A 24,598-nucleotide genomic window follows, 5' to 3' on the forward strand; every position below is an offset into this window, starting at 1 on the left:
CTTATCCAATGAACTTTTATTCATATAAATGTCCAATTAATGTCTAGATCATCCTAAGATATTAAATATCCTGCAGCAGTAAGTTTTACCTGTGACGGAGATGTTAATAGGGCTGGGCAGGAAACCGTTTTCCTGTTCCATGAAAATCTAATATTTTGAAAAATTTTCTTCTGCTGAACTGGGACAAAAAGTCGATCTCAAATTTCTGCAAACTGAAAACCCAAAATCTTTTTTAGATCTGGTCAATTAAAATATTTCAATAATTGACAGATTTAATTTCAATTTTTGACTTTTATTGTAAACTTACTAAAATTTCTAAATGGAAAGTAATTGACTCAAAATGAAAATTTCAGTTTGTCTAAATGTCCCATTTTAGATCTTATTAATCTCAATTTAAAAAAAAACAATTTTTTTGAGTCAAGTGCCTTGTCAAATCCAACAGTTTTGCAAACCATTTTCGTTTTGACAAATTGGGATTTTTTTGTGAAAACATTAAAAAGTTCCTGACCAGCTCTAGATGTTAACTTATTTTCAACATCTGAACTACTACGGTAACCATGTTCGGTGCCACCAGCCATGATGCAGACCCACCAGTTGCTCACTAGTGTGGGGCTGCTCCTGAAGACAACTGGTTATGGGTGTGTTGATCACTGTCATTTAATGCTGCTTAGAGCAGATCTGTATGACACGATGGTAAATACATCAAGAGCCCTACAGCAGTGTGCCTTATTGTTACTTACCCCTGTTGCTACAACCACCAAAACCAATAAAATACAGGGGGATAATACTTGGCTTTCCTAAAGCACCTCCCATCTGCAAACTCAGTGCAATTAACAAATTGTACTTCATGTGCCCCTGTGAGATAAGTATTATGGCCAGTTTACAGAAGAAGAAAGGGACATAAAAAGGTTGTGGATTGCCCAAGATCTAGTAGTAGAGGTAGAGCTAGAAACAGAACCCCTGAACCCTGATTCCCGGTTTCTTGTGCTGATCACTCTCTGCTCCATTCCAACTTCTTAATTTGATTCCCTCAACACTCTGAAATATTCCTAGGCTTAGTTCCAGTTCCAACGTGAATGTTTTGGGAGCACCCTCCAATCACACATCTTTGTGTGTGTCCCCTAAGAAAATACATTTCTTTGTGCTTTGAGAATTTACTGGTAGATACCCCTTGCTAGAAACAAATATTCACAATTTAGACTAAGATGCCTTCAGTTTAATTATTGTTTTACATAAAACTGTACATCCCCCATCCTCAGGGGTGTGTAGGAAGCCTGAGACAGTCAGGAAAGTAATACATACAAAAATATTATTTACAGGGCAACATAGTGAGGAGGAGGTGGGGGAATCCAGACTGGATTTTCCACCCATCAGCCCCTCCCTCTCCCCAAACTTTCTGCCTTATGCAGACAGTGACAGTTCACTTTCAAGGTACAAAACAGAATATCTCAGAGTGGTTTTACTAATTTGCACAGTCTCTGAGCTGGAAGGAAATTCTGAGAGGTGACTTTTTAAAAACAAAATAAAAAAAAACAGCCTCCAAGTTTAAATTAAAAATAATTCAAAAGAAAAACCTGCTTTGTATTTGAAACATCTCCAAACTATCTCCATCAGCTGCTAAAAGGTCTTGCTAGCCTGATACAAGAAAGGAATATTAATGTCCAACATGGGGCATTCCCCTGCCCCTCCGCTGTGGTTCCCTAAACACCGCTCCCACTCTTGCAACAGTCCAGCTCTGCCAGCAGGATCTAATCAGTTATGACATGCCCTCTGCAGCTTCTGTTTTTGTTCAGGCCCTATGTAAACACTGACTATTCTTTTTTAAGACAAAGAGATCCCATCAATGGGCCCTAGATAAGAATCAGCGCTATGGTTCCAGCAGTCAGGGGACAATACCTGGCTGGCTGTAGCAGAGCTAAAGCTTTGGCCTTTACAAGGGACCTATGGAAGAGTTAAGGCCCTAAACGTAAGTTCGGGTTTTGAAAGAGGGTTATAGTAAACCTATTAAGAACAGCAGTGGTAGATGGGTTTGAACCACAGTCCCCGTGGGGTTGGGGGTGAGGCTCCTGTCTTGCTTCCCACCCTGAACTGGGTGGTCTCTGCAAGGAATATCCAGTTTCAGATGCCTGGTGCCAAGAAATCAGACGTCCCTGCAAGATTAGCTAGGAAGGGGCACAATTAAGTCTCCCAGGCCCTTCATGCATCAGCAGTTTGACGCTCAGGTCCCAATGACCCCGGAGTTGGGCCAAGACCTCCTCCTCTGTGTGCTTCACGGGGGACGCAGCTTGTTTTCCTCCTGCACTCATGGCAGTGGATCTGTCCCATGTGTTATGAGGGGGCCATATGCCCATGGCAGGAGGTATCACAGGCTGCTTAGCAATCCCCAGGGGAGGTGAGTGGAGGGGTTAAGTGCAGAGATCACCAGGAAATGGTCTGTCTGGATGGCTGTTTGGCTTCATGGGAGAGAAAAGAGGCCCTCACACCAACTCATCCAGGAGTGTCCCAATGCCTTGGTGGGGCTCCGTGGGGCCTGTGATGGGCTTGTTGCACATGGGACAGACGCAGCGAACCTCCAGCCATTTCACTAGACACCTGCAGCCAAGAAACAGAGAGATGGAGGGGGTGAATTTAGGACAGACATGTCCTTCCCCAGCTCCCTGAGCCCATTACCCTCCTCACTCCTGCCCTCCCAAGTGTGATGTCATGGGCCCACACAACCCAGCAGGTTCCTGCACCTGGCACACACCCACCCACCCAGATGGGAAGAGAGTCATTTCTCCTCTCTATGCCCAGCTGTCCACACGCCTCCCATTCTCTCCCTTGCTTATCAACATGCTTCTGTATGTTACTCTGATGCCCTGCCCCCTCATCCAGGGATCCCAAAGCATGTGAGCATGAGAAGGCTCCAGCGGAAGGAGAGAGCTTTACCTCTGTCCCTCCCTGGCGCTCAGGAGTGGGACAATCCCAAGCAGATCTCCCACCTCACCCTTCCCTAGACAGTGCTTCTCTCTGAACACAGCCTTTGCATAGAGACGGGGATGCTATGGATGCAGCAGTGAATCTATGTTCCAACGGGGAATCTGTCCCTTCCTGGAGTCTGGATTCCCTACTCCCGCTCACAGGGCTGCCCGGGGGGGTGGGGAAAGTGGGGCAATTTGCCCCAGGCCCCGCAGGGGCCCCCACGATAATATAGTATTCTATAGTATTGCAACTTTTTTTTATGGAAGGGGTCCCTGAAATTGCTTTGCCCCAGACCCCCTGAATCCTCTGGGCAGCCCTGCCCGCTCATGCAGCGGAGGGGGCTGCAGAAATCAAGTGCTGATTTAGGAACTCAGTCCTAAGGCCTGGACGGGACCCCCCCATGTCTTCAAAGTCCAGTCCTTTGCTATCGCAGGCAACCCTACCATGTAATCCCATTCAAATTTACCAACATCTTAAAACAAGCCCCCCAGTGTTTATCCCCACTGCTCCTAGTAGGAGGGTGGTCCAGAGCCTTGCTCCTCTGGTGGCTAGAAACCATCTTCTCATGTCCAGACTAAATTTATTCCTGGCCAGTTTACACCCAACAAAGATGTGAATCCCCAAAGCTGAGGCTTATTGATGGGAGGAAGCCTGTCCTAGCTCCCCAGATGGCTTAGCATATGGCTAGAAGGCAAATGGGTGTAGCCAGGTGACTTGTGCACATTATTATCCAGCTTGTTTAGAGCTGCTCTGGGCATCTTTGCCATCCTGAGAGGGGAAAGGACCAGACATGGGGCCTCTTACCACCCAGGAGCTGTATGAGGCATAGGCCGGGCCTCTCTCCAATCAAGGGCATGAGAGGCATAACTGAACGCTGGGCCTCGTGCCAAGCTGGGGGCCTGGAGCAGGCTCTGGGCTGTCCTTGGCAGCTACTCACTTTCTGTGGAAGGCATGTTGGCATGGCAACACTCCCAGCTCATCTTTCACTTTAAAGTCTTCCAGGCAGACGGCACAGGTCTGCTGTGGGGAGACAGAGAGGAGGGGAGGAATGAGCCTGGAGAACAAAGCATCACACCCACAGGCACCAGAGATCCCAGACAGAACCAGCCTCACACTATCACGAGCACCGCTTGTCTTTTGCTCCCTCGGGAGCTCATTTCACACAGCCAATAAACTGCCCTCGGAAAGGGAGTTGTTCACTGATACAGGCTGCATCTGCACAGGTAGGGGCCTACCTAGCATCTCTGTTTCCCAGAGCCACCCAAGTTACCCTCAGAAAGCATCCTCATCGTGACACAGGCCTTATGCAGGGTCACACACTGAGTCAGTGGTAGTTCCAGGTGGGTAAGCTGAGTGCTCTGGGCTTGTGAATGTTCATCTGACTTCAAAACCCCATCTTGTTACAAGATCCGAGTTTTGTTAAAAGGCATCTGCTCCTAGGCAGCGAAAGCAGCATGAGGACTCAGGTCCTGCTGGACCCCTCTCTTAACCTTCAGGTAACAAAAGCAGAAGGAAAAGAGGCGGGGGGGGGGGGGCAGCAATCCCATGAGGCCTGCTCTCAAAGTTCAGGGTAAAAATCAGAGTGGAGGCTGTCCTTACCCCATGCAAATTTAACTTCCTGGCATCACCTTTCAAGACCACCTGTGGGAGAAAAAGGAAAAGAAGCAAGCAGATGAGGATCAGAAGCAGTTATCAGAATGACCGGGGTTATTTTTAACTAAGCAAATGTTGTGCTTGTGAAAGTTGTCAGCCTGACAGTGCTGGAGACAGAAGGCCTCTGTTTATCCAGACAGCAGGCAGCGCACAAGCAGTAGCAGTGCTAACTAATAACTGGCACACAATTACGCCAGTCTGAGCTTCGACTCTGGATAACCCCAGGACTGGGAGAGCATGGCAAGCAGCAGGTCAGGACTGAAGTGCATCGACAGAGCGGTGTGTGGGAAGCCCCGGCGTGGAACAGAAAGGCAAGGACTTAGGAGCACTAAGGCTCCGGACTGGAATGTCAGAGAGCTGCAAATCAGGATTGAGGGGCATTGGCAGAGCTCTGTGGAGAGGCCTGCCCTGTATGTGACCACGCCATTCCTGACTTCAGCCAGCACTGATAGTCCTTCCCTCTCCTCCCCACAAATAAAATCCTTTGGGACATTTGACCTTGGACAAAGAGCCTCTGCAGTGGTTGGTCTTTCCCCTGCAGAGGGCAGCCGCTGACTGCCCGGGACCTATTCCCCTATTGTATATGATTCCCATTGTAATCCCGACTGGCTTTTCCCCAGCACTGGCTTTGCTTTGGCTCTTTATTCAGTTCAGTGGCATTCTCAAAGCTGACAGCCCAGCACTAAACCACCCTGGGCATTCCCCTTCAGACCCAATACACAGCCATGCCTCAGCACTGTTCTCTGTAGGTTCTCAGGTCCTATGCACCACTTGTGTCTCTACTCTGAAGGCCTGGGAGGTAAACTCACAGGTCCTACACTGGTCTACTGCGCAGGGGTAAATTTCACCCTCTTGTGAACAATAGAGCGGCATTGAGACCCTGCCTCTAGAAACCAACGTCGAGCTATCCATTCAAATCCAGCTCTGGGTCAGCACTGACCTCAAGTTAGTTCCATCGATGGCTTTTTTAGGTGTCAGTCCAGTTCCTCATAGAAAAGTGAATGGCTCACAACTCCCTCCCCTCACTGGCACTAATCTACATGCTTGTAAATATCACAGGCCTGCTGTGAAACCGTACAGAAATATTTAGAAATTAGCCACACTTTACCTCTTTGTATCCAAATCTTTCACTCTGTGCCTGATGCCGAAGTTTGCTGGTGAAGGAAAAATAATATATTCTGTCATAAAACACGCTTTATGAAAGCCAGTTGAGGCTGATAAGGGACTCAAATGCAAAACTCAAGCTCATAAAACTAAGGAAATGCACTGTAAAGCCTACATACATCTTCTCACACAGAAATCTCTACAGACACACACCATCCATCCCCCCTCAGACACAAATCCTCAGAGATATTTAGGTGCTTGACTCCCATTGATTTTGGGAGTCAGATGCTTAAATACCTTTGAGGAGTGGGCCCAAGATCACACTCAAACCACCTTTACTCTGCCCTTCATTTGATTCCAGTGATCCTGTGGGATATGGGAATTTTCAGTTGGAGAGGACCAGGAAAGGTCATCAAAGCCTGAGCAGAACAATGAGAAGGGCGGAGACAAGTCTGCTTTCTCTGCTGAGCTATACTGTCGATGCAAATCTGACTTAACTGCATGAGGGGAGCTTGGCTTGAGGGTCTATAATTGGATAGGATTAGAGACAATCATGACCATTAGCAACTGAAAGTCATCACGTCCTGAAGGCTCTTTGGGATCCTCTAAGAGGTGATCTTTGTCCAGTTTATATCTGAGAGGTGCCTTTATCAAAAAGAAACACTGCCTGTTTCTCACTAAATGGCCCCCTTGCTTCTGGTTTCAGCAGAGAAGCCAAGGACTGAATAAGCCAAGGAGAATGAGCTCCCTTCTTCCAGCTCCTCCTGGAAGGGCGACCAAGGAAATAAAGGGCAATTATATGAAAACTATAGGACAAAGCTTATTATTAAAGGACACCAACCCACAGAGATTTATTCATAGTGCAAAATACATTGCAGTCAGAGTGAATGGGCCTTTTCATAAGGGACTCTAGGGCAGTCAGTCCAGAACTTTTCACTGACACTATATTTTAAAATGTCTACATTTCTTTAAATCAGTTTAAAAAATCACATCAGATTTTCAGCATTCATATTTAACAATTAAGTAGCATTTCTGAAGTGTTTCAGGCATTCACCCTGGTACTTAATAACCCCTCTAAGGGAAGAAGCATCAGGTAGGAACAGTGAGACATATGGGTGTCGTAGAGTGTGGAGCACTCATAATGGGAACCCAGCTCTTTTGATAAAGCTGGACACAGATTTTCAAAAGGTTCCTCTGATTTGTGGAGTTCCCATGTTGGGGATCCCAGTCTGAGATGTCGTGTGCCTTTCTGACACGCTGAGCACCTGCATCTTCCATTGACTTCAGCTAGAGCTGTTAGAGCTGGTAACAGGCTGCTGAAGACAATGGTTGTTTTGGAGAATTTTGATCGTAGTGTCTTGTCCAAGGCCACAGACAAGAAGCCGTTTCTGAAGTGGGACTAGAATTCATGCATACCCAGCTCCCAGATTTGTGCTTGGACCATTATGCCAGGCCTGTCCATGATCCAAATGAAACTGAGACAACCTCCCTCCCTTCACTCCTCTGCAAGTGAAAGCAGCTGGCACACACTGCTGCAGGGAGGGTATTTATTCAGGACACTAGTCTGCTGTTGTCCAAAGGCAGCAAGTTCATTGCTAAACAGAGCACAGCGTCTCCCGAAATACCAGCAGGAATCAGAGGATGGGGCCCGATAAGATCATGCAGCCTGCGGCTGCAATTGTTTCACTTAGGAAGTCGTGAGTGTTCCAGGAAGCACTGTATTTCCAGAGTTCCACTGACCCATCAACAGCAGCTCGGCCTGGTCCAACCTCGGTCTGATGAGGGAGCAGGGAAGGGGGAGACAGCACTTTCCCAAAACTCCAGTGGGACATTATACAGGGTGGTGACAAAAGAGATTCCTGACCCAGTGCAGGCAACAGATGGCTTTGTTCGTTTCTCCTGCACCCCAGGCTTAGGAAACATCACTCCCGGTCCCACCGCTATGAAGCGCTCATGGAAAAGCCTCTTGGCTGAGGGATACCCTTCTGCTATCTATGCTGAGCATCGCAGGAGCCTGGGAAATCTGTTACCCCAGCAACTGAGCTGTGTCTATAATCTGTGCTTCTCTTCCCTGAGCACTGCCAGCATCTTGCAAGCTGTTTGCCTGCTGTGCCCAGCCATGGATGGGGAGGACCTGGTTTATAGACACCCTGAAAGAAGGGATGGAGGATGGGTGGGTGAGAATGTGTGACAGGGCTAGATAAGACACGTGCCCCAGCCCCATAAGGACAAAGAGCTCCTCCTAGCTTACACAGAAACTTTTATTTTTATTTTAGTTTTATTTTCCCATGTGTTCCTCTCTTGCTTTGATTTATGGAGAGGGATTTTACTCCCCAGGAGACAGGACCGGATGCAGCACCTGGTCCTCCACAAGATTCTGTTTCGCACCTGTTTGTATTACAACTGGACTGGGTTACCTCACAGTTGGCCACCCAGAGCTTTCTCATTGCTCTTCAGCCATAGTGCATTGCCCACATCTGCAGTCCTCCTTTGAACCCAGGAAGTCAGTGAAGCTGCTTTCCTCAAGCTGTTCAGGAAGCCAGAGTGACAGGATCACCCATCCACTGCTCTAACTGGAAACAGAAGCCAGGACTATGTGGCTTGTCCTGGCCTCCACGTGCTGAATAATCACCGCTGACAAAATGAAAATAAACCCCCACGTCCCTACATGTGCAACAGCCACCCCTCCCCATGGTCAACAGCAGGGCTTGAACCCAATGCCATCCAGCACAGGCTAAAGGAGTAATTTAGTGGGTAGCAGTTGTAGGCTGTTATCCTCTAGTGGCTCAGACATGGGATGGAGGGATGGAACACAGCACATATTTTGCCAGTGCGTTACACATGGGTGTGGAAAAGCAAAATGCTGCGGGGTTCTTACTGAGCCATCTCCTGTGTGTATGACTGGTAAGCTCGGGGCTGGGGCTCACATGAGGATGTACATTTATCTCTGTGGTGCCTCACTGTAGTCATCTCTCTCTCTCAGAATCTCAGTTCACTCCCAGCCTCTGAGTGAATGTTAGACAGCAGAGGCCTGAGAAGGGCCCCTCACACACACAGAGCATCCTTTATGTGCTGTAAACAGGAGTGGAGTAACAGCTGCAGGAATGGCTTACTATCAACCAGAACAATTTCCTGGGCAGCCTGCCTCCTCACTGCCCCCACGCACGCAAGCCGAAGAGACAACCAGTCTCATTATTCCAAGCTGTAAAAAACCCAGGTCACTGAGTGCCTCCTCCAGACCCAACAGCTTTTTTTTTTTTATTAATAATATTAACTAAATCACTGGAGCAAGGGAGCAGCGGAGGGTGGGGGAGAAGTTGTTTCCAGAGCAGGGCAGTGAACGGCCGCTTGGCATGAGCTAGAACCAGGCCAGGGTACTGTATCCACAGCAGTCTCTCTGGTAGCGTGGGGCATCAGATCTGAGCCTGTGAGAGGCAGCTGGAGAAGATCCCACTGCAGAATCCACAAGCTATGGGACATGGCAAAAAGGCAGATATTCCTCTGCCAAAGGCTGCAGAGTTAGGTCACAGGGTACTGGGAGGGGACTGACTCCCCCTCTCCTATCAGGGACCTTTGGGTTTCCTGAAGGTTTGATAGTTCCCTTGCAAAGGACAGACTCTTTCAGATCCATCCCATGCAGCGAATTACAATTGCACGGCTGAGGGGCACTAGCAGAGCTGGGGAAGCTGAGGGGGGATCCCAGGATGGCAACAGCATGATGGAAGGGCTGCAGATCAGGATAAAGGTGCAAAGGCAAGCTGGACAAGGTCTCAGGACTGGAACATCAGGGGCTGCTGCTGGGCAGAAGTGAAGTGCATTAGCAGAGCTGGGTAGGCCCTGCAGTGGGGTAATGAATTCAATTTTTCCCAATCCACTGGAACTTTTCTAGACATCCCAGTTGCTGCTAAACTTGGGAGTTTAAAAATAGCCTTCTTCAACAGGGAAGGGTAATGAAAAGACACATCCTCCCCCCTTCCCCTGTAAACAATGCATCAGTCTAGCTCGGTCACCTGAATAATACCCCCTGCCTTCCTGCCACTTCCTGCTCTGCTCAGTCCCAGTCCCTTACTTAGATGGAGACCTGTGGAGACCAGGATCCTGGCTTGGCTTGGAGCCCTTGCAGGGAGTCAATTGTTTGCTCCTTAGGGAAACGGGCGAGTGCTCTTGGCAATAGTTCCCAGCAGGCTACGGAAATAAACAGCAGAGGCAGCGGCAAGCAGTTTGCTCAGAGCAAGGCTAGACAACATGGTGCTGAAAATGCCCAAGGCCGCCTACATTCCAGCTTCTGCTGTTGTTACCCTGGGTGTAGGTACGACAGCAGGCGAAGAAGGGGGCAAGTTCCTTGTCCCATTTTTGCCAGCACAGAGCGGCTTAATAGGCTGCCAAAATGGGGGCACCTAAAATCAGAGGCTGCTTTTTTGGGGGGGAATGGCCTAAATAACTTACCCAAGGTCTAACAGTGGCAAAGTCCAGAAAAGAACCCAGATGTCTTTGATTCCCAGGCCTGGACTGAGACCACGAACCCAGCCTTTGTCCATGCTGTTCTGTCCGTGAGTTTGCCTGGTTGTCTCTAACACTGGAAAACACCCCTTCCCTTCTGCTGTCTCCCCAACGTATTACTCGGGGGGAGGGGAGGGCTTTATTTCAAGCAGGAGAAGCTGCTAATTTATAGCCCTATGCATGGTACATACAGAGTATACTGTACTGGGCCAATTAACAGCTGCTGTTCCAAAAGGTGACACATGGAGGGACCAGGTGTCAGATGACAGCTGAAGCCTCCAAATGCGGAAGGGAAATGGCTGCTCAGAAGCTGCTTTTGATACTTGATTTGCTGGGGCAAAAAACCCCTCAATCCTGCCAGATTATTTTCACTCTGTCCTCTCCCAGCCCTCATCCCAAACTCCATCCCTCTCCAGTGGAGAGTTTTCCCAACAGTGCCCGGCCTGGGTAAACATGGGGTTAATGCTCATGGATTTGTGACCATGACCAGCTGTGAAGCTCAAGGCAGATGGATGAGCTCTAGCGACACAGAAGAGATGAAATTATTCTAATAGGTTTAATAAAAATAATAAATCTCAGACTAGGAATGGAGGCGACAGGCAGCTTTTGGGAGGCTAGTCAAAGCTTCTAAAAATAGTCCCAGATCCTCTGATGATGCCATCTGCAGAATTCCCCTGGTGCGTGTCAACACAGGGGTCAGGTTTGCAGCAGATCTCTTCCTCCTTCCCTGGCTCTGTAATCCCAAACACAAATCAGCTCTGCGCCTGGCAAGCAGTTAATTGTTTGCTCCTTGATGGGGAGAGACTGCGCTTGGCAAATGGTTCCCAGCAGATTACAGGGCGTATGGGGGGAAGGAGGGATGGTTATCTTTTTAAGGTGTCACTACTAAAAAGGACTGTGGTAGAATGACTGTATGATTACAGTATGAATGAGGTATATGACAGCCTCCAGTTATAATTTGCAATGGGAAGCTTGTTCATTCTGTTTCCTTAAAGGGACTTGGAGGTCAGCAGAACCAATGGTGTACTTCCCCTATCACAAAGATCTGCAAAGCCCATGAAGCTCTTCACTTGTCTTATTCAAACCACACATTTGAGGGCTCTTTAAAGAAAAAAAAAAAAACAGTTGCAACAGCTCAGCCCTCATAAGCAACCCTACGACAACAAACTCCTGTATGTGTGTGTGTGCTGGAGGAAAAATTTGCTAAGGCAACATTTAAGGCATTTGTTGTAGTCAAGCAGAAAGAGAAAGGAACATATAGATCTTTGTGTTATACGTATAAAATATAGTGGGGCTGTTCAGTGGGTTTGTCTGGGATTCACCCCAGTGGGATCCCACTAGGCTCAGCGATCAGTGAGAGTCTGAGGTTGCTAGGATTCTTTATGTGAGTTCTTAAAAAGCTTATGCTCAAATAAATTTGTTAGTCACTAAGATGCCACAAGTACTCCTGTTCTTAAAACAAGGGTAAGTTAGTCTGAGTCAGGGTTGCCAACTATCATGGATTTTATCACAAGTCTCAGGATTTTCTTCAAGATCCAGCTCCTGGAGTCATGTGATTATATGAGACTCTCAGCTTTCACCTAAAAAAATTCCAATTGGTCCCCTGGACACTAGTGTCCTTAGACCTCTCAAAAAGCAGCTGGGATGAAACTTTCCCAGGCTGGAGCCCTGAGGTCAGCTGATAGGCTCCCCTGTATCCTCTATGCCACATGCATGCAGAGCCCATTGGGTCCCTAGCTCACCTGATGAAGTAGCAGCAGAAGATGAGGCTGAGCACAAAGACAAAGATGCCGGTGCCGAAAATGACCATGTAGATATTCAGCGGTAGATCCTGGAAGGTGATGGGAGGCATTGTGCACGATTTATTGGTATAAATCAGCCCCAAACCACAGAAGCATCCTTTGGGGAGAGAGAAACAGCCTTTAGAATGAAGAATGGAAGAGAGAAAATGGAAGATGATCAAATTTACCCTTCTTAGAGAAATGCAACTTTCCCTTCCCAAATTCTCTGCTTGAGGCAGACAGCACAATTGTAACCCACTGCAGCATTTGTTGTAGTCTTCTCTTGTTATATCCCCTAGCTAGATAGCCTGGCTCTTTAACTGAAGATGTAAAGACTGGTGCTTCTAGCTTTGGAGATCCTCTTTCGGTTCCTGGGGTGTTGGCCATCACACTATAGTTATGGCTTTAATCCTTAGTGGGAAGGAAGGGAACCTGACTAATCCAGGCTCCAGGCACTGAACAGATACCCCCTTGGATTCTCCTCAGGCACATCATGCACCATAATGGGTAGCTATGCAGAAGAAAGTGACTAAGAGGAGGGGTATACTGCAAAAGGAGGGGTGTTCTTAATTTGGGATAGTGAATAGTAGTGAAGACACAGCAAAGCAGATTACCATAAGAACATAAGAATAGCCATACCGGGTCAGACCAAGGGGTCCATCCAGCCCAGTATCCTGTCTATCAACAGTGACCAACGCCAGGTGTCCCAGAGGGAGTGAACCTAACAGGTAATGATCAAGTGATCTCTCTCCTGCCATCCATCTCCACCCTCTGACAAACAGAGGCTAGGGACACCATTCCTTACCCATCCTGGCTAATAGCCATTATTGGACTTATCTCTATGAGTTTATCTAGTTCTCTTTTAAACCCTGTTATAGTCCTAGTGTAAGTGAGTGGACTCACCCCTGTGGCACCTCCTGCTGGTCTCTGTTGGGAATTAGCTCTCCAGCCATTGGAGCACCCTCTGCAGGCCAGTGATCCGCCTCACCACTGGCCCCATGTCCCTCCCAGGACCCCGGTGCCCCTTTCTCTAGGGTGCTGCCCCTCTGGCAGTAACCCCCAATCTCAGGGTCTCCCCTCCCAGGGGAACTCCCACCCCCTATCCTCACCTTGCCTCAGTCTTGGCTACTGCCAGTCACCACTTAGCTCCCGTTCACTGGGGCAGACTGTAGTGTATCAGCCACTCATCATAGGCAAGGAGGGTTGGACCTGCTGCCTTTGCCTGCTCGTGCGCTGCCCCTTTGCAACCCCAGTACCTAATAGGACTCACCAGGCCTGCCCCCAGCCCTGTTCCCCTCCAGGTACCTAGTAAAGCTCTGAACACAGAGACAGAGTGTGTGTCTGCCCCTGGCTTCCCTGCCTTTATAGGGCCAGCTGAATCTGGGGCATGGCCATAGCTGAGTCTGCCTCCCAATCAGCCCAGCTTAAGGCTCCCAGCCCCAGCACTCTCCAAGGGCTAGCTTTTAAGCCCTTAGGGAAGGAGTGGGTGACCATCCCGCTATACCTAGCCTTCACAATCTCCTCAGGCAAGGAGCTCCACAGGTTGACTCTGTGCTGTGTGAAGAACTTCCTTTTATTTGTTTTAAACCTGCTGCCCATTCATTTCATTTGGTGACTCCTAGTTCTTATATTATGGGAACAAGTAAATAACTTTTCTTTATTCACTTTCTCCACACCACTCTCGATTTGTACCTCTATCATATCCCCCCTTAGTCTCCTTTTTTCCAAGTTGAAAAGTCCTAGCCTCTTTAATCGCTCCTCATATGGGACCTGTTCCAAACCCCTAATTATTTTAGTTGTCCGTCTCTGAACCTTTTCTAATGCCAGTATATCTTTTCTGAGATGAGGAGACCGCATCTGTATGCAGTATTCAAATTTACCAGTATATCTGTATGCAGTATTCAAGTTTACCAGTATACCAGTTCAAGTTAAGCCTATAGGGCAACCTGGAGTTGATCCTGAGTTGCTAATCTGAGTTGTCATGTCTCCACTGCTATTTTAACCTGAATTAGCTAACCCGAGTTAAGAACACACTTTTTTTTGTGGTGTGCACAGATTTGGAAGGATTAGATTTGTTTAAAAATCGGTAAAAACTGATTTCATTGGTCACATGCAAACCAAAGAAAAATTATTTCCATCAATAATAATACAAATTCAGATAAACAGGATTTTCTTACTTTGTTAAAATCCAGTGACCTAGACTTTTGAATTAGGCTGTTTACCAATGGACTAGTGAATGAATAGTAAAAATGGGTTGGAGTTGACTTAAAGAGATTTACTTTGTATATTTTGGCATGTGGGGTTGACAATTTATGTTTTAACAGTTTATAAAGTTTTAACGTTTTGAATCTTAACATCTACAGTCATTAAATAATGGTCTGGCACCCCCCCCCACCATAATTCCCCCAACTGTGAACATTTAAAATGGGTAAAAAAAGGCTTAAAAATCAGCCATTGATTATTATCTGTCAAAATTATAAACAAATAAACATCAAATTCTGCCAAGCCTAAGTGCAGACATAGTCTGTGTACGAATGGCCTCTGCTCCCACAGCATCTCTCTGTTCCCTGTTAGTCTGAGTCCACACTGCTGACTTCACTGCCTCAAAGCATGCTTCCATTCCCATTAGTCCTATGGGCCCAACACAGTCACAGGAGAGCAAACTGGAGTCTTGTTCTGACCCATGCATCCACTAGAGAGGATCCAGTCCAACTGCCGAAACTTTATTGTGGCTTGTAGAGTGAAGGACCCTGCTCTGGAGCTGTGAGTGAGAGAGAGAGAGAGAGAGAGAAGAAATAGCCTTGCTATGTCCTCTTTACAAAGTCTCTTTTATGACCATTGCCACATCTTCAATGCAATGCCTTTATCTCCCGGAGATCTTCCCTTGGGAGACTTGAGACTTGTTAGGGCTCCTTGGGGATTGCCTTAGCTGAAGGCCACCTTTGTTCTACTTCAATGGGATTCTTACTGTGACATCGTTCTTAGCACGTTTCTCCTGACCCCCAGGGCCAGAGATTTCAGTTCCGCAAGTCAATCTTTGGGTTTGTCTGCACTGGAGACTTGCCCTGATTTCAGGAGCTGGTGAAACCCCCCAGCTTAGATGGGATAAACTGCTAAAAGCCAGTTTGCACTGATGCAACTCACTTTAGTTCCAAGTAGAGATTAGCTGCATCATGCAAATATTATTGTTAATTGTTATCTGTATTGCAGCAACACCTAGTGAGCCCAGTCATAGACCTGGGCTGCACCATGCTAGGTGCTGTACAAACAGAACAAAAAAGAGACAGCCCATGTCCCAAAGAGTTTACAAGCTAAACAGCAGCTTTGCTTGTCTATATGAATGGTTCGCCCTAGTGCAGCTACACAAATGTCTAGAATCAATGCAAACCTCTTGTGTAGAGAAGGCCTTAGTTTTGCATCAACAGTGGAGACGCTACAATGCAGTTCTGCAGCATGGTGAGTACATCTCTGTTATAGGTGCTGTCAAAAGAGGATCAAAGGGGACATGGTCTGTTTGCTTTTGATCTATGCTTTTCTCAGTCCCAAGGGGAACTGATTTTAATCAAAATGATCATCCTCCTCCAGCATCTTGGACTAAAAACACCACAGCCAGGAAGCCAGGCATTTGGAAGAAAGACAAGCGCATACTCTCTATCTCCATAGAAATACACAAACTCCCTTCCTAGTCCAATGTAAGGGCACAGTAGAAAAATGCTTGAAAAACAGGGACAGTTGGCATGCGTCATTCCAGCCATGTGCTAGCGCACAAGAGCCAGAAACTGAAATGGACTAGATCAGAGGTCAGCAACCTTTCAGAAGTGGTGTGCCGAGTCTTCATTTATTCACTCTGATTTAAGGTTTCACATCCCAGTAATATATTTTAACATTTTTAGAAGGTCTCTTTCTATAAGTCTACAATATATAACTAAACTACTGTTGTATGTAAAGTAAACAAGGTTTTTAAAATGTTTTAAAAGCTTCATTTAAAATTAAATTAAAATGCAGAGGCCCCCGGACCAGTGGCCAGTGTGAGTGCCACTGAAAATCAGCTTCCATGCCGCCTTCAGCACACGTGCCATAGATTGCCTACCCCCGGACTAGATCCTTCACTAGATTCCTGCTTCCAAGTCTGAAGTGGTGACACACTCAATGGGCCTTCTCCAAAACCAACTGAAATCAAGGAGATTTTTTTGTCAATTGTCTTCAGTGCGCTTTGAATTAGGCCCGATATGCCCATGTGTACCCAGACGCACTCACCAATGCACTCCTCCTGCAGGTCATCTAGGTGCTAGAGGGTAGGGTGGGATTTTACTTCTCTACATTCATAAACTTGTTTCCTTAGGTTTTGGAAACTCACAGGACCCACCAGGGATGCATCTTAATTTGGGACTAGAGCCAATGGCAAAATCACAGCTACTATTCCAGAGGCATCAGCCCTGGAGTCCTAAATGGGCACAGCAGACTCTGGTAGGAGGGTAATGGTAAAGCAGGGGATTATAAACCCAACCATCTCAAGGAGTGAGGAGAGAGATGCAGTTCAAACAAAGAGAAGAATGCAGGGGAAAAAAAAACCAACGCCAGTGCAGACTGACTCCCCAGGAAGCTGTTGCAAAGCAAGACTCTGCCATGAAAAGGCACCGTCTTTGTACATCAAAATAATGCTGACTTAATGAAAAGGGGAGCTTTGATTTCACTTTAGATCATGCTCAAATAGGAATTTAAAAGGACAGCAGTCTCTGAACTGAGGCCCCATCTGTGTTCTCAAGTGCCTTTTCCTCTCCCCTTTCCGCTCCAGCACCCCGTGTCTCTGGTCTGCTGAATCTTATTAAAATCCTCCTAGAGAAACACTTAAGGCTTTAATTACAGCCAATTAAATCCCCCTTCCCTCCCCGGAGCTTCTGGTAACAAGGTGAAATTTCCCCTTTGCCATTAGGAACACAGAGGGGCAGGGCAATTGGTGGAGTTGTGGACAGTGGTGCATGAGCAAGGAAGTCACAGGAGAGATGCTTTGCATACTCCTTAAGCAGGACCATCTCCCTCCTAACCAGACTCCCATAGGAGCAAAGCAGGAGGTCCAGTGAATAGGGAGGGGCCTGGGAGCTGGGTCTCCTGAGTTCTAATCCTATCTCTTGGAGGGAATGTGAGTACAGATGGGGATTGGAAGCCAGAGCTGCTGAAGTGAAATCCTGGCCCCCTTGAATTCAATGGCAAAATGGCAGCTGACTTCAGTGAAACCAGGCTGTCACCCTTGGAATCTACTCCCGTTTTTCTACGCATTCACTGTATGAACCTGGGCATGGCTCCTCACCTCTTGTTTTATCCATCCATTAAATAGGGATGATGCCGCTTTCCTACCTGTGGAGGAGGATTGTGGGGTTATGTAATCAACAGTTATAAAGCGTTGGACAATCCTGGGATGAAAAGTGCTATGGAAGTATTATTAATTAATAAATAGTAGTTATTCAACAACATTCAGCTCTTCTCATTTGAAGTCCCAGACATGGCCCAATAGGAGGTATTTATTAGTTCTGTAGCACAGTAAGCGTGCACCATGCTTGTAAACACATGAACACAAGGTTCCTATCCTAAAGATCTTACCTTCAAAGGCCAGATTCTGCAACCCCTACTCACATTACTGCTTCAGGGAGGGTCAGAGCCAAATACTATAGCTGGATGGATAATTATATGTCTGGTACTGAAATTTGTAATTATACAAATCAAGACAAGGGCTGTCAAAGTTCATGCTTCAGGGTGTAAACTGATCCTTCCAGGAGTCAGGAATGAAACTCCACATACCATCACCTCTGTGTACTGCTAGCTAGGAGCTTTATAGGGCATCTTTTTTGCACTGTTTTGAAGCATTGGGTATTCACTGAACCTGATGGAGCAGTGAACAAATCTGGTATGACAGGAGGCAGAGTACTTGACTGTATGGACCAGTGGTCTGTTCCTGTATGGGAGGGGACAGGATACTGTATAGATTAATGATCTGGTCCACTACAATAGGCAACAGCATTTATGATATGGGGACAGGCCCATCTAACTCAATATCCTGCCTCTTTTTGTATCAGAAGAAAATACATGATCTATCTAGTCTCCTATGCCACTTCCTGTTGGACTGAAAAAGATCATAGGCCCACAAAGTCCTGTATTCCTTCTCTTGCCATACTGGAATAGAGCAATACTCCACATTTGCCAGCATCCTAATCTCCAGATCATCAGGGACAGGAAAAGAGATTGGAGAGAAGTGGTCTCTTCTCACTGTTCTGAACAAAACTACTCAGAAATGATCAAAACATCATTAAATCACCTTAAAAATAATGACACAATGGTGGTATCCATTGCTGCTATATTTAACTTAGAGTCCTCATTTGGGATGCAGGCAGTGGAACAGCTGTTACTGGATACAAAAAAGTGATGACTAATGATGGTAATAATGGGCCAGGCATACATAAGAAACAGGATAAAAAAAAATAAAAGTACACAACCCAGGAGAAGTCTACTTTGAAGCAGTGCGCTATTTTTAGCACCTACTGCAAAGTGCTAACCACTAAACTCTGGCTGTGTCTCTGCACAAAGATTTTCAGACACAATTTGCTACCCAGTTATATGAAGTCTTTCTCTCTGGCAATCTGAGATCTATTAGCGACTCAGAGAAAGGATATGGTTTCATCACTAGACTAGAAAGCAGGTGATCTGGGTTCAAGTCTCTGATCTGTCATGGACTCACTGTGTGGTCTCCGGCAAGTGACATCAGGCCATGTGTTCAGCTCCTGTTGTCATGCTTCCAGACAGACTTCAAAGAGTTTGGACTCCCCTCTGGCTCGAGGGGGGAATTAAATTCCCAGCTCGTGGCTTCTCTTGCCTTGAACCCTGAAAGCGGTGACTTTAAAGAGATTTTTTTGCATCTGGACAATGAAAAACAAACACCTGGGGCAGTTGCAAGCAGCCTCGTTGTATGGCAGGTTATCACTAGTCATCTAAAGATGATCTGGACTTATAAGCAAGCCTCTTGAGTAGTTAATTGATCACCCATTTATAATGGGTGGAAAATCCCCATCATAAATAAGTGGGCCTAGAGCAGGACTCAAAACATGAGAGAAAAGAGAAAGGAAAGCCAACTACAGGGAATCTTGATTATGTGCATAGAAAGACAGGGTGAGCTATGCAAGGACAGTCCATATAATAATAGTAGTACCTGGCTTCTTATTTATGAAGCTCAGTGGGACCTCAGAGAGTTCTTAAGCATTAATGGTGTCAGAGTGAGCTTCCCAGCAGGCCTTCTCCAACACTAGTTCTAACTGAGTCAGGGGACCTGATATGAACATTGTTCCAATGTGTAGTCTAAATGGGACCTTGCCTTTCTTCTGTTTGGACATGCCCGTAAACACACACCCTTGCACAGAATCTCTGCTTCTGGGAGTACATTTCTCTGGCTCCAGTCTGGCCCCATGCTCGGGGACAAGCATAGGAGAATCGTGCTCTGGCTACTGACTATTTTCCTAAACATTTCCCACTGGTGGCAGCAGCAGTAGGAATACTAGTTTGCAAAAGGCACCACTAGCAGCTGGCACTTAACCACCTTGCCATCAAGACCTGCTCCAAGCAGGATTAGTGACACAATAGTTGGAACACATGATTCTAAACTAAAATTCTCACTGGAACTAGCAGTGGGAGTCGAATCTACAATAGCAACAGTGGGAAATTTTAGGAGAAAGAGAAGAAAGGAGAAAGAATAAAACCTTAGTGATTATCCCCCACTCTTCTTCTGAAGGAAGAATGGGACCTTGCTCTCCAGCGTGCTCTCCAGCCACAACACAGCTAATTTTAAATGCACCCACTTTGCAGGTAGCATTAAAAACAGGCATGTAGAACCCAAGAGATCCAGTTAGAAAAGCCAGAAAGGGAGCCAGCCAGACTTGGAGGTAGTGTCCCTTTCCAACAGCAAACTAGGCTTCATCTAGACTCTGATTTTAAAGGTGTGTTGTTGGAGCATGTTAGGTAAAGTTCTAAAAGTGTAGCCTAGATGAGGCAGCATAAATTTTAACACATGCTAAACTAGTTGAATAATCACTGAGGCTCCTCCTAATTCAAACAACATGCCTTTAAATTCTAGCCTAGATAAAGACCTTGTCCACATGGACAACTGCGTCGGTTCACATAAATCCAATTTAAAAGCAATTTAGATGAATTGGTGCAAACCCGTGTAGACTCCTATTTCAGTTTAAGAGTGATTTATTTAGGTTTATTTTAAATCAATTGGGATCAGGTTTAGGTTTAAGATTAAATTAACAAAACTTTTCTTAACTTGAAATAAGAGTATCCACGTAGGGGTTTGTATCGGTTTAAGCAAAATGGTGCATGTTTGTGTATACACAAGATCTGAAGTTTTTTAACCAATTATCCTCTGATGAGGAAAGCTCCCCTCATGATGTAGAAACCACTGCTCCATTTTGCTGAGGAAAAGCTTACATTTGTATGGGACCACAACAAAAACAATGAGCAGACAGCAACAATCTAATCTATTTCCCAGAGCTGTGTGGACAGATCCTGGGCTCACAAACCAGAATGCAATGAGACAAGCCATGTTAATTATCAAAGTTTAAAAGCAACACAAGGTCTTCTTGAAAAATAAAAAATTGTTTGCTGAGGTAGAGGCGACCAAACTTGTTAGCACAGGTGAGAAGTTTTCTTTTTTTCCCAAGAGGTTCTTAGAGGGAAACAATGGAGAAAAACAGTACTTGACCCTGTCCCTTCAAAGTTACTTGTCAAGGACAAGATTTGCATTTGCTAGCACGGATTTAGACATGAGATCATACAGAGTCTAAGTGCCAGATTCACTCCTGAGCAATCCCAGTGAGAATGATTTTAGCCCCAAACATGTACAGGCCTACAGATGAGAAATGGACAGCAGAACCATTGCAGGATTGGGGGCCTATGTTTGTAGTTATAGTGGTATGGCCGGGTTTCCATTGACTTTGCTGGGTGCAAGAGTCTGCATTCACGGCCCATCCGGATCAGTACAGATGCCAGGGTCCAGTCACACTGATCAGAATCAGGGCTTTGAGCAAGTGCAGGCCTTTGAGCTAGCCTCACCCCACTTACTGTTTAATAAGATGAATCAGAAACTCAGCAGGTCATTAAATAAACATCACTCCCACCCCCCACTGAAAAAGGTACATGCTTCACATCTGTAAATGGAATGCAACATCCATTGCAGTTCTTGCTCTGATGCTAGAAGACTTCTAAACACATGCATTCCCCCAAACCAGAAGTCCACAACGGGGGTCATGGCATGCTCCATATAAAGCGACAGGTAGGTGGCTCGTTTGACTTGCATTTACCCACTGGTATCTCTCTATGTGACAGAAATATAATTCAGTATTCTGCAAATAGTTCAACAAGAAGCAGAATATTTGATATACTTATAAATAAATAATGGAAGTTGGAACTCAAAACTTAACTGTAGCATGCACTACCTGCTACAAAATATTCAACAAACCTTATTTATGTGAAAGGTCAGTTTGTCTATCGGGTTTAGGCTTAACACACTAAGGCCCCAATCCTGCCAACACTTATGCTCATGGTTAACTTTAAGCATGTGAGTAGTCCCAAAATTCACAAAGCAAGGTGCCTAAGGTTAGTCTCCTAAATCCGGAATAAGAGTGGTCTAGTTTTCAGTGTTTCCAAGCATCCTCACAGCCTTTGAAGCCAATGGAGCTGGGGGTGCACAGAACCTCTATTACTCAATCTCTATTATTTAGGAGCCTAGATACGGATTTAGGAGGCTAACTTTATGCACCCAGGTTTGAACATTTTTCTCTGATGTCTTTATATGTATCTTATTTGAAAGAGAATGCATGCATTCAGAACAAGTTAGCACTCAACATATGGCAAGATCATTGGCTTCCTGTCCCCAAAGCTGCATGAAAACAGGCAGTATATGAAGAGGTATTATGGAAGAGGAAGCCACTGGTTGCATTATATTTCACTTCAAAGCCTACAGCTCTTTCAGAAATTAAAATAAACTGACCTTTGTTACTCAACTATGGGTTAATGATAGAATCCCCAGTACAATTTTGAACTACTTAGTCATAAAAAAAGGTTTTATTATTTTTACAAAAAACTCACAAATATACTTGATTTTGTCTTTGTGTCCTTTTTGTATGTTTAGCACAATACAATGGAGATACAAGGCCCTGTCTTGAGTCCTTTTTGAACAGGTTTATTCCCATTCTGTGGCCCCTGGAAAGAGGGATTTTCATTATAAGCAGCATCAGAAATGAATACATGGCAAATTAATGTAGTAATTGCCTTCTATTCACTGGAGCTAAGCAGGATTCACAGTGCTTGAAATAAACTGATTCCCTTCCCCACTCCCCTTCCTTTTCCCTTCCATTGTCTTTAAGCACATGGCCAATCGACTGTGTATGTGACATGTGTTAGTTAAATTTCATGAAACTATATACAATTAAGGGAGGGGGAAATGCAATGCAAACTAGGTTTAGAACAAAAGCCTCTTGAAATAATTGATCCAAGCTCAGCCTGAGTAGGTCCAAGAAAGGATTCTTCTTATAATTAACCACATTACATACAAAGAGCATTTACCATCTGCTAGCTATTAAAACCACAACATCTCTTGCAAGAAAAAGAAAAAGGAAAAAAAAGAGAGAGATGCGGGGGGCGGGAATCAGACTAGGAGAACAGTAGAAAAGAAATAAAAACTACACTGAAAAGATTTCTATAAAATTGTTTAGAATTGTATTAAAGGTACTTTGATATTTAAAGACAACTAAGATCCCCTCCCCCATACTTTTTTTTTTTTTTTTGGTAAAGGAAAATAAAAAGCAGCAGTATAAGCAAATGTAATTTGGCGGTTGAGGGGAACTGGATCCCAAAGGTTTGCTGATCTCTATTAGCCACAACAGAAGCGAAATGCTTCAAGAGCAATAATAAGTTCAGCTTTGTTTTTAATGGAAGCTGTGTGAATGAATTGGCTCATTCACACAGCTAGCATTGAACAAAGCCTAGTAATTGTTTAACAATATTAAAATTCACCAGATTCAAATTCTTACTATCGACTCCAGTCACAAATGGATGAAGGGGGAAAAAAAATCTCAGATCGACATGAATAATTAAATGTAACACTGTGTGGGGGGAAATATATACATATAAACTTAATAAAGCTGGAAAAATGAATCCCTTTTGGATAGTGGTTCACCTTGCTTTGACTTCATCAAGGATCACCAGCAAGGCCAGCTTTAAACACACACACAAAGAGGAAAGTGGGAACAAAGCCTGAGCTTGCATCTCACATACTTCAGCAGATCTCTCCCACTCCAGATCTCTAAGGAAATGACATACTTTTTTATCTCTTTAAAATATCTTTGGATTTTGGTTATAGAGTCAGTCTGCCTTTATAAATAGGAACAGCTTCCCGCCCCACCAATGTAACACAATGAACTTGGGCAAAGCTGGTATCCATGTGGGGAGGGGAACCACTTTCTCTCAATACAAGGAGATTTTGCGTGCACACACACACAACCAGCACACACACACAGCTACTCACCGTTACACCACTGAAATGGGTGCATCAATGAGTCCCAAAGTCCTGCAAGGAAAAGAGAAATAGAGAAGAGGATCCTTTCACTTGCAGGGATGGGGAGTTTAGCAGCACTCGAAAAAGAGCTCTCTTCTCACTACCAGCAGTCCAGAAAACAGTCTTGAGGGGTTTGTAAGTGACAAAAGAAAAATCCCAGAGCAAATAGTGGTAGAACTGCTGAGCAAGAAAGTTGATGGTTTGGGTAACAGGGCCTGTTAGTTTGCTAGATCCTACAATTGAAATTTACAAGCAGCTCCTGCTCAGGGATTGTCTCCTACTCTCTGATACATTTCTATAAGGCTCAGAGTGACAAGAAGCAGCCTCTCCCCTCTAGCTTGGTAGCCACACACATAACCAATCACAGCCTGAGCTGCTTGCCTTATTAACATACTTTCCTTTTAAAGGTTGAGTGTGATAGGCTGGCTTTGAAGTGTCTTTCCAGCCTATGGCTTTCAGACAACAGGCAAGGTGTGCTTTTCTGCATATGTACTTAGCTAATACAATGTAACTTTAAATTTATTTTTGAAAGCCTTTTCGTGAACTCAGGCACAGATGGGTTTGTCTTTCATAGGTGTGAGGGTCATCAAAGAGTCCTCTAAGAGTTAATGATTAAAGATGCATTCTTCTACAAGGGAGCTAGTCATATACATCCTAAAAAATAGGATAGTTCCTCTTATTCCCTTTGAAGATCACAAATTACAATAACAACAAAGAATCTGGTGAAACCTTAAAGACTAAAAGAATTATTTGGGCATAAGCTTTCGCGGGTAAAAAACCTCACTTCTTCAGATGCATGGAGAAGAAGTGAGGTTTTTTACCCACGAAAGCTTATGGCCAAATAAATCCGTCAGTCTTTAAGGTGCCACCGGACTCCTTGTTGTTTTTGTGGATACAGACTAACAGGGCTACCCCCGCTACTTGACAAATTACAATACTTCTTAGCATTTAAACCGGGCTTTATATTGTCACAACATTGTGCTAACATGACACTAATTAG

General features: G+C 45.3%; 1 protein-coding gene across 1 annotated transcript; it reads right to left on the reverse strand.

The window, feature by feature from the left end:
- Positions 1-628: 628 nt before the first annotated feature.
- Positions 629-23,890, reverse strand: RNF122 (ring finger protein 122). Its single transcript, XM_050940347.1, has 6 exons — positions 23,569-23,890; positions 11,961-12,117; positions 5,723-5,768; positions 4,561-4,602; positions 3,899-3,981; positions 629-2,592 (listed from the first exon to the last, which is right to left on the reverse strand). Exons 1-6 carry the CDS (start codon positions 23,591-23,593, stop codon positions 2,478-2,480), a joined length of 468 nt encoding a protein of 155 aa, XP_050796304.1. The 5' UTR covers positions 23,594-23,890; the 3' UTR covers positions 629-2,477.
- Positions 23,891-24,598: the final 708 nt, after the last annotated feature.

Source organism: Gopherus flavomarginatus, chromosome 2 (genome assembly GCF_025201925.1).
Source record: "Gopherus flavomarginatus isolate rGopFla2 chromosome 2, rGopFla2.mat.asm, whole genome shotgun sequence".
In the NCBI taxonomy this organism is placed as follows: domain Eukaryota; kingdom Metazoa; phylum Chordata; order Testudines; family Testudinidae; genus Gopherus; species Gopherus flavomarginatus.

Coding starts and splice junctions, on each gene's coding strand:
- RNF122 (XM_050940347.1), bottom strand. CDS start 23,593: ATGCACCCATTTCAGTGGTGTAACG. Junction 5,769..11,960: donor TTCTGCTGCTACTTCATCAG/GTGAGCTAGGGA, acceptor TTCCTTCACCAG/CAAACTTCGGCATCAGGCAC. Junction 3,982..4,560: donor GGAAGTTAAATTTGCATGGG/GTAAGGACAGCC, acceptor GTCTCCCCACAG/CAGACCTGTGCCGTCTGCCT.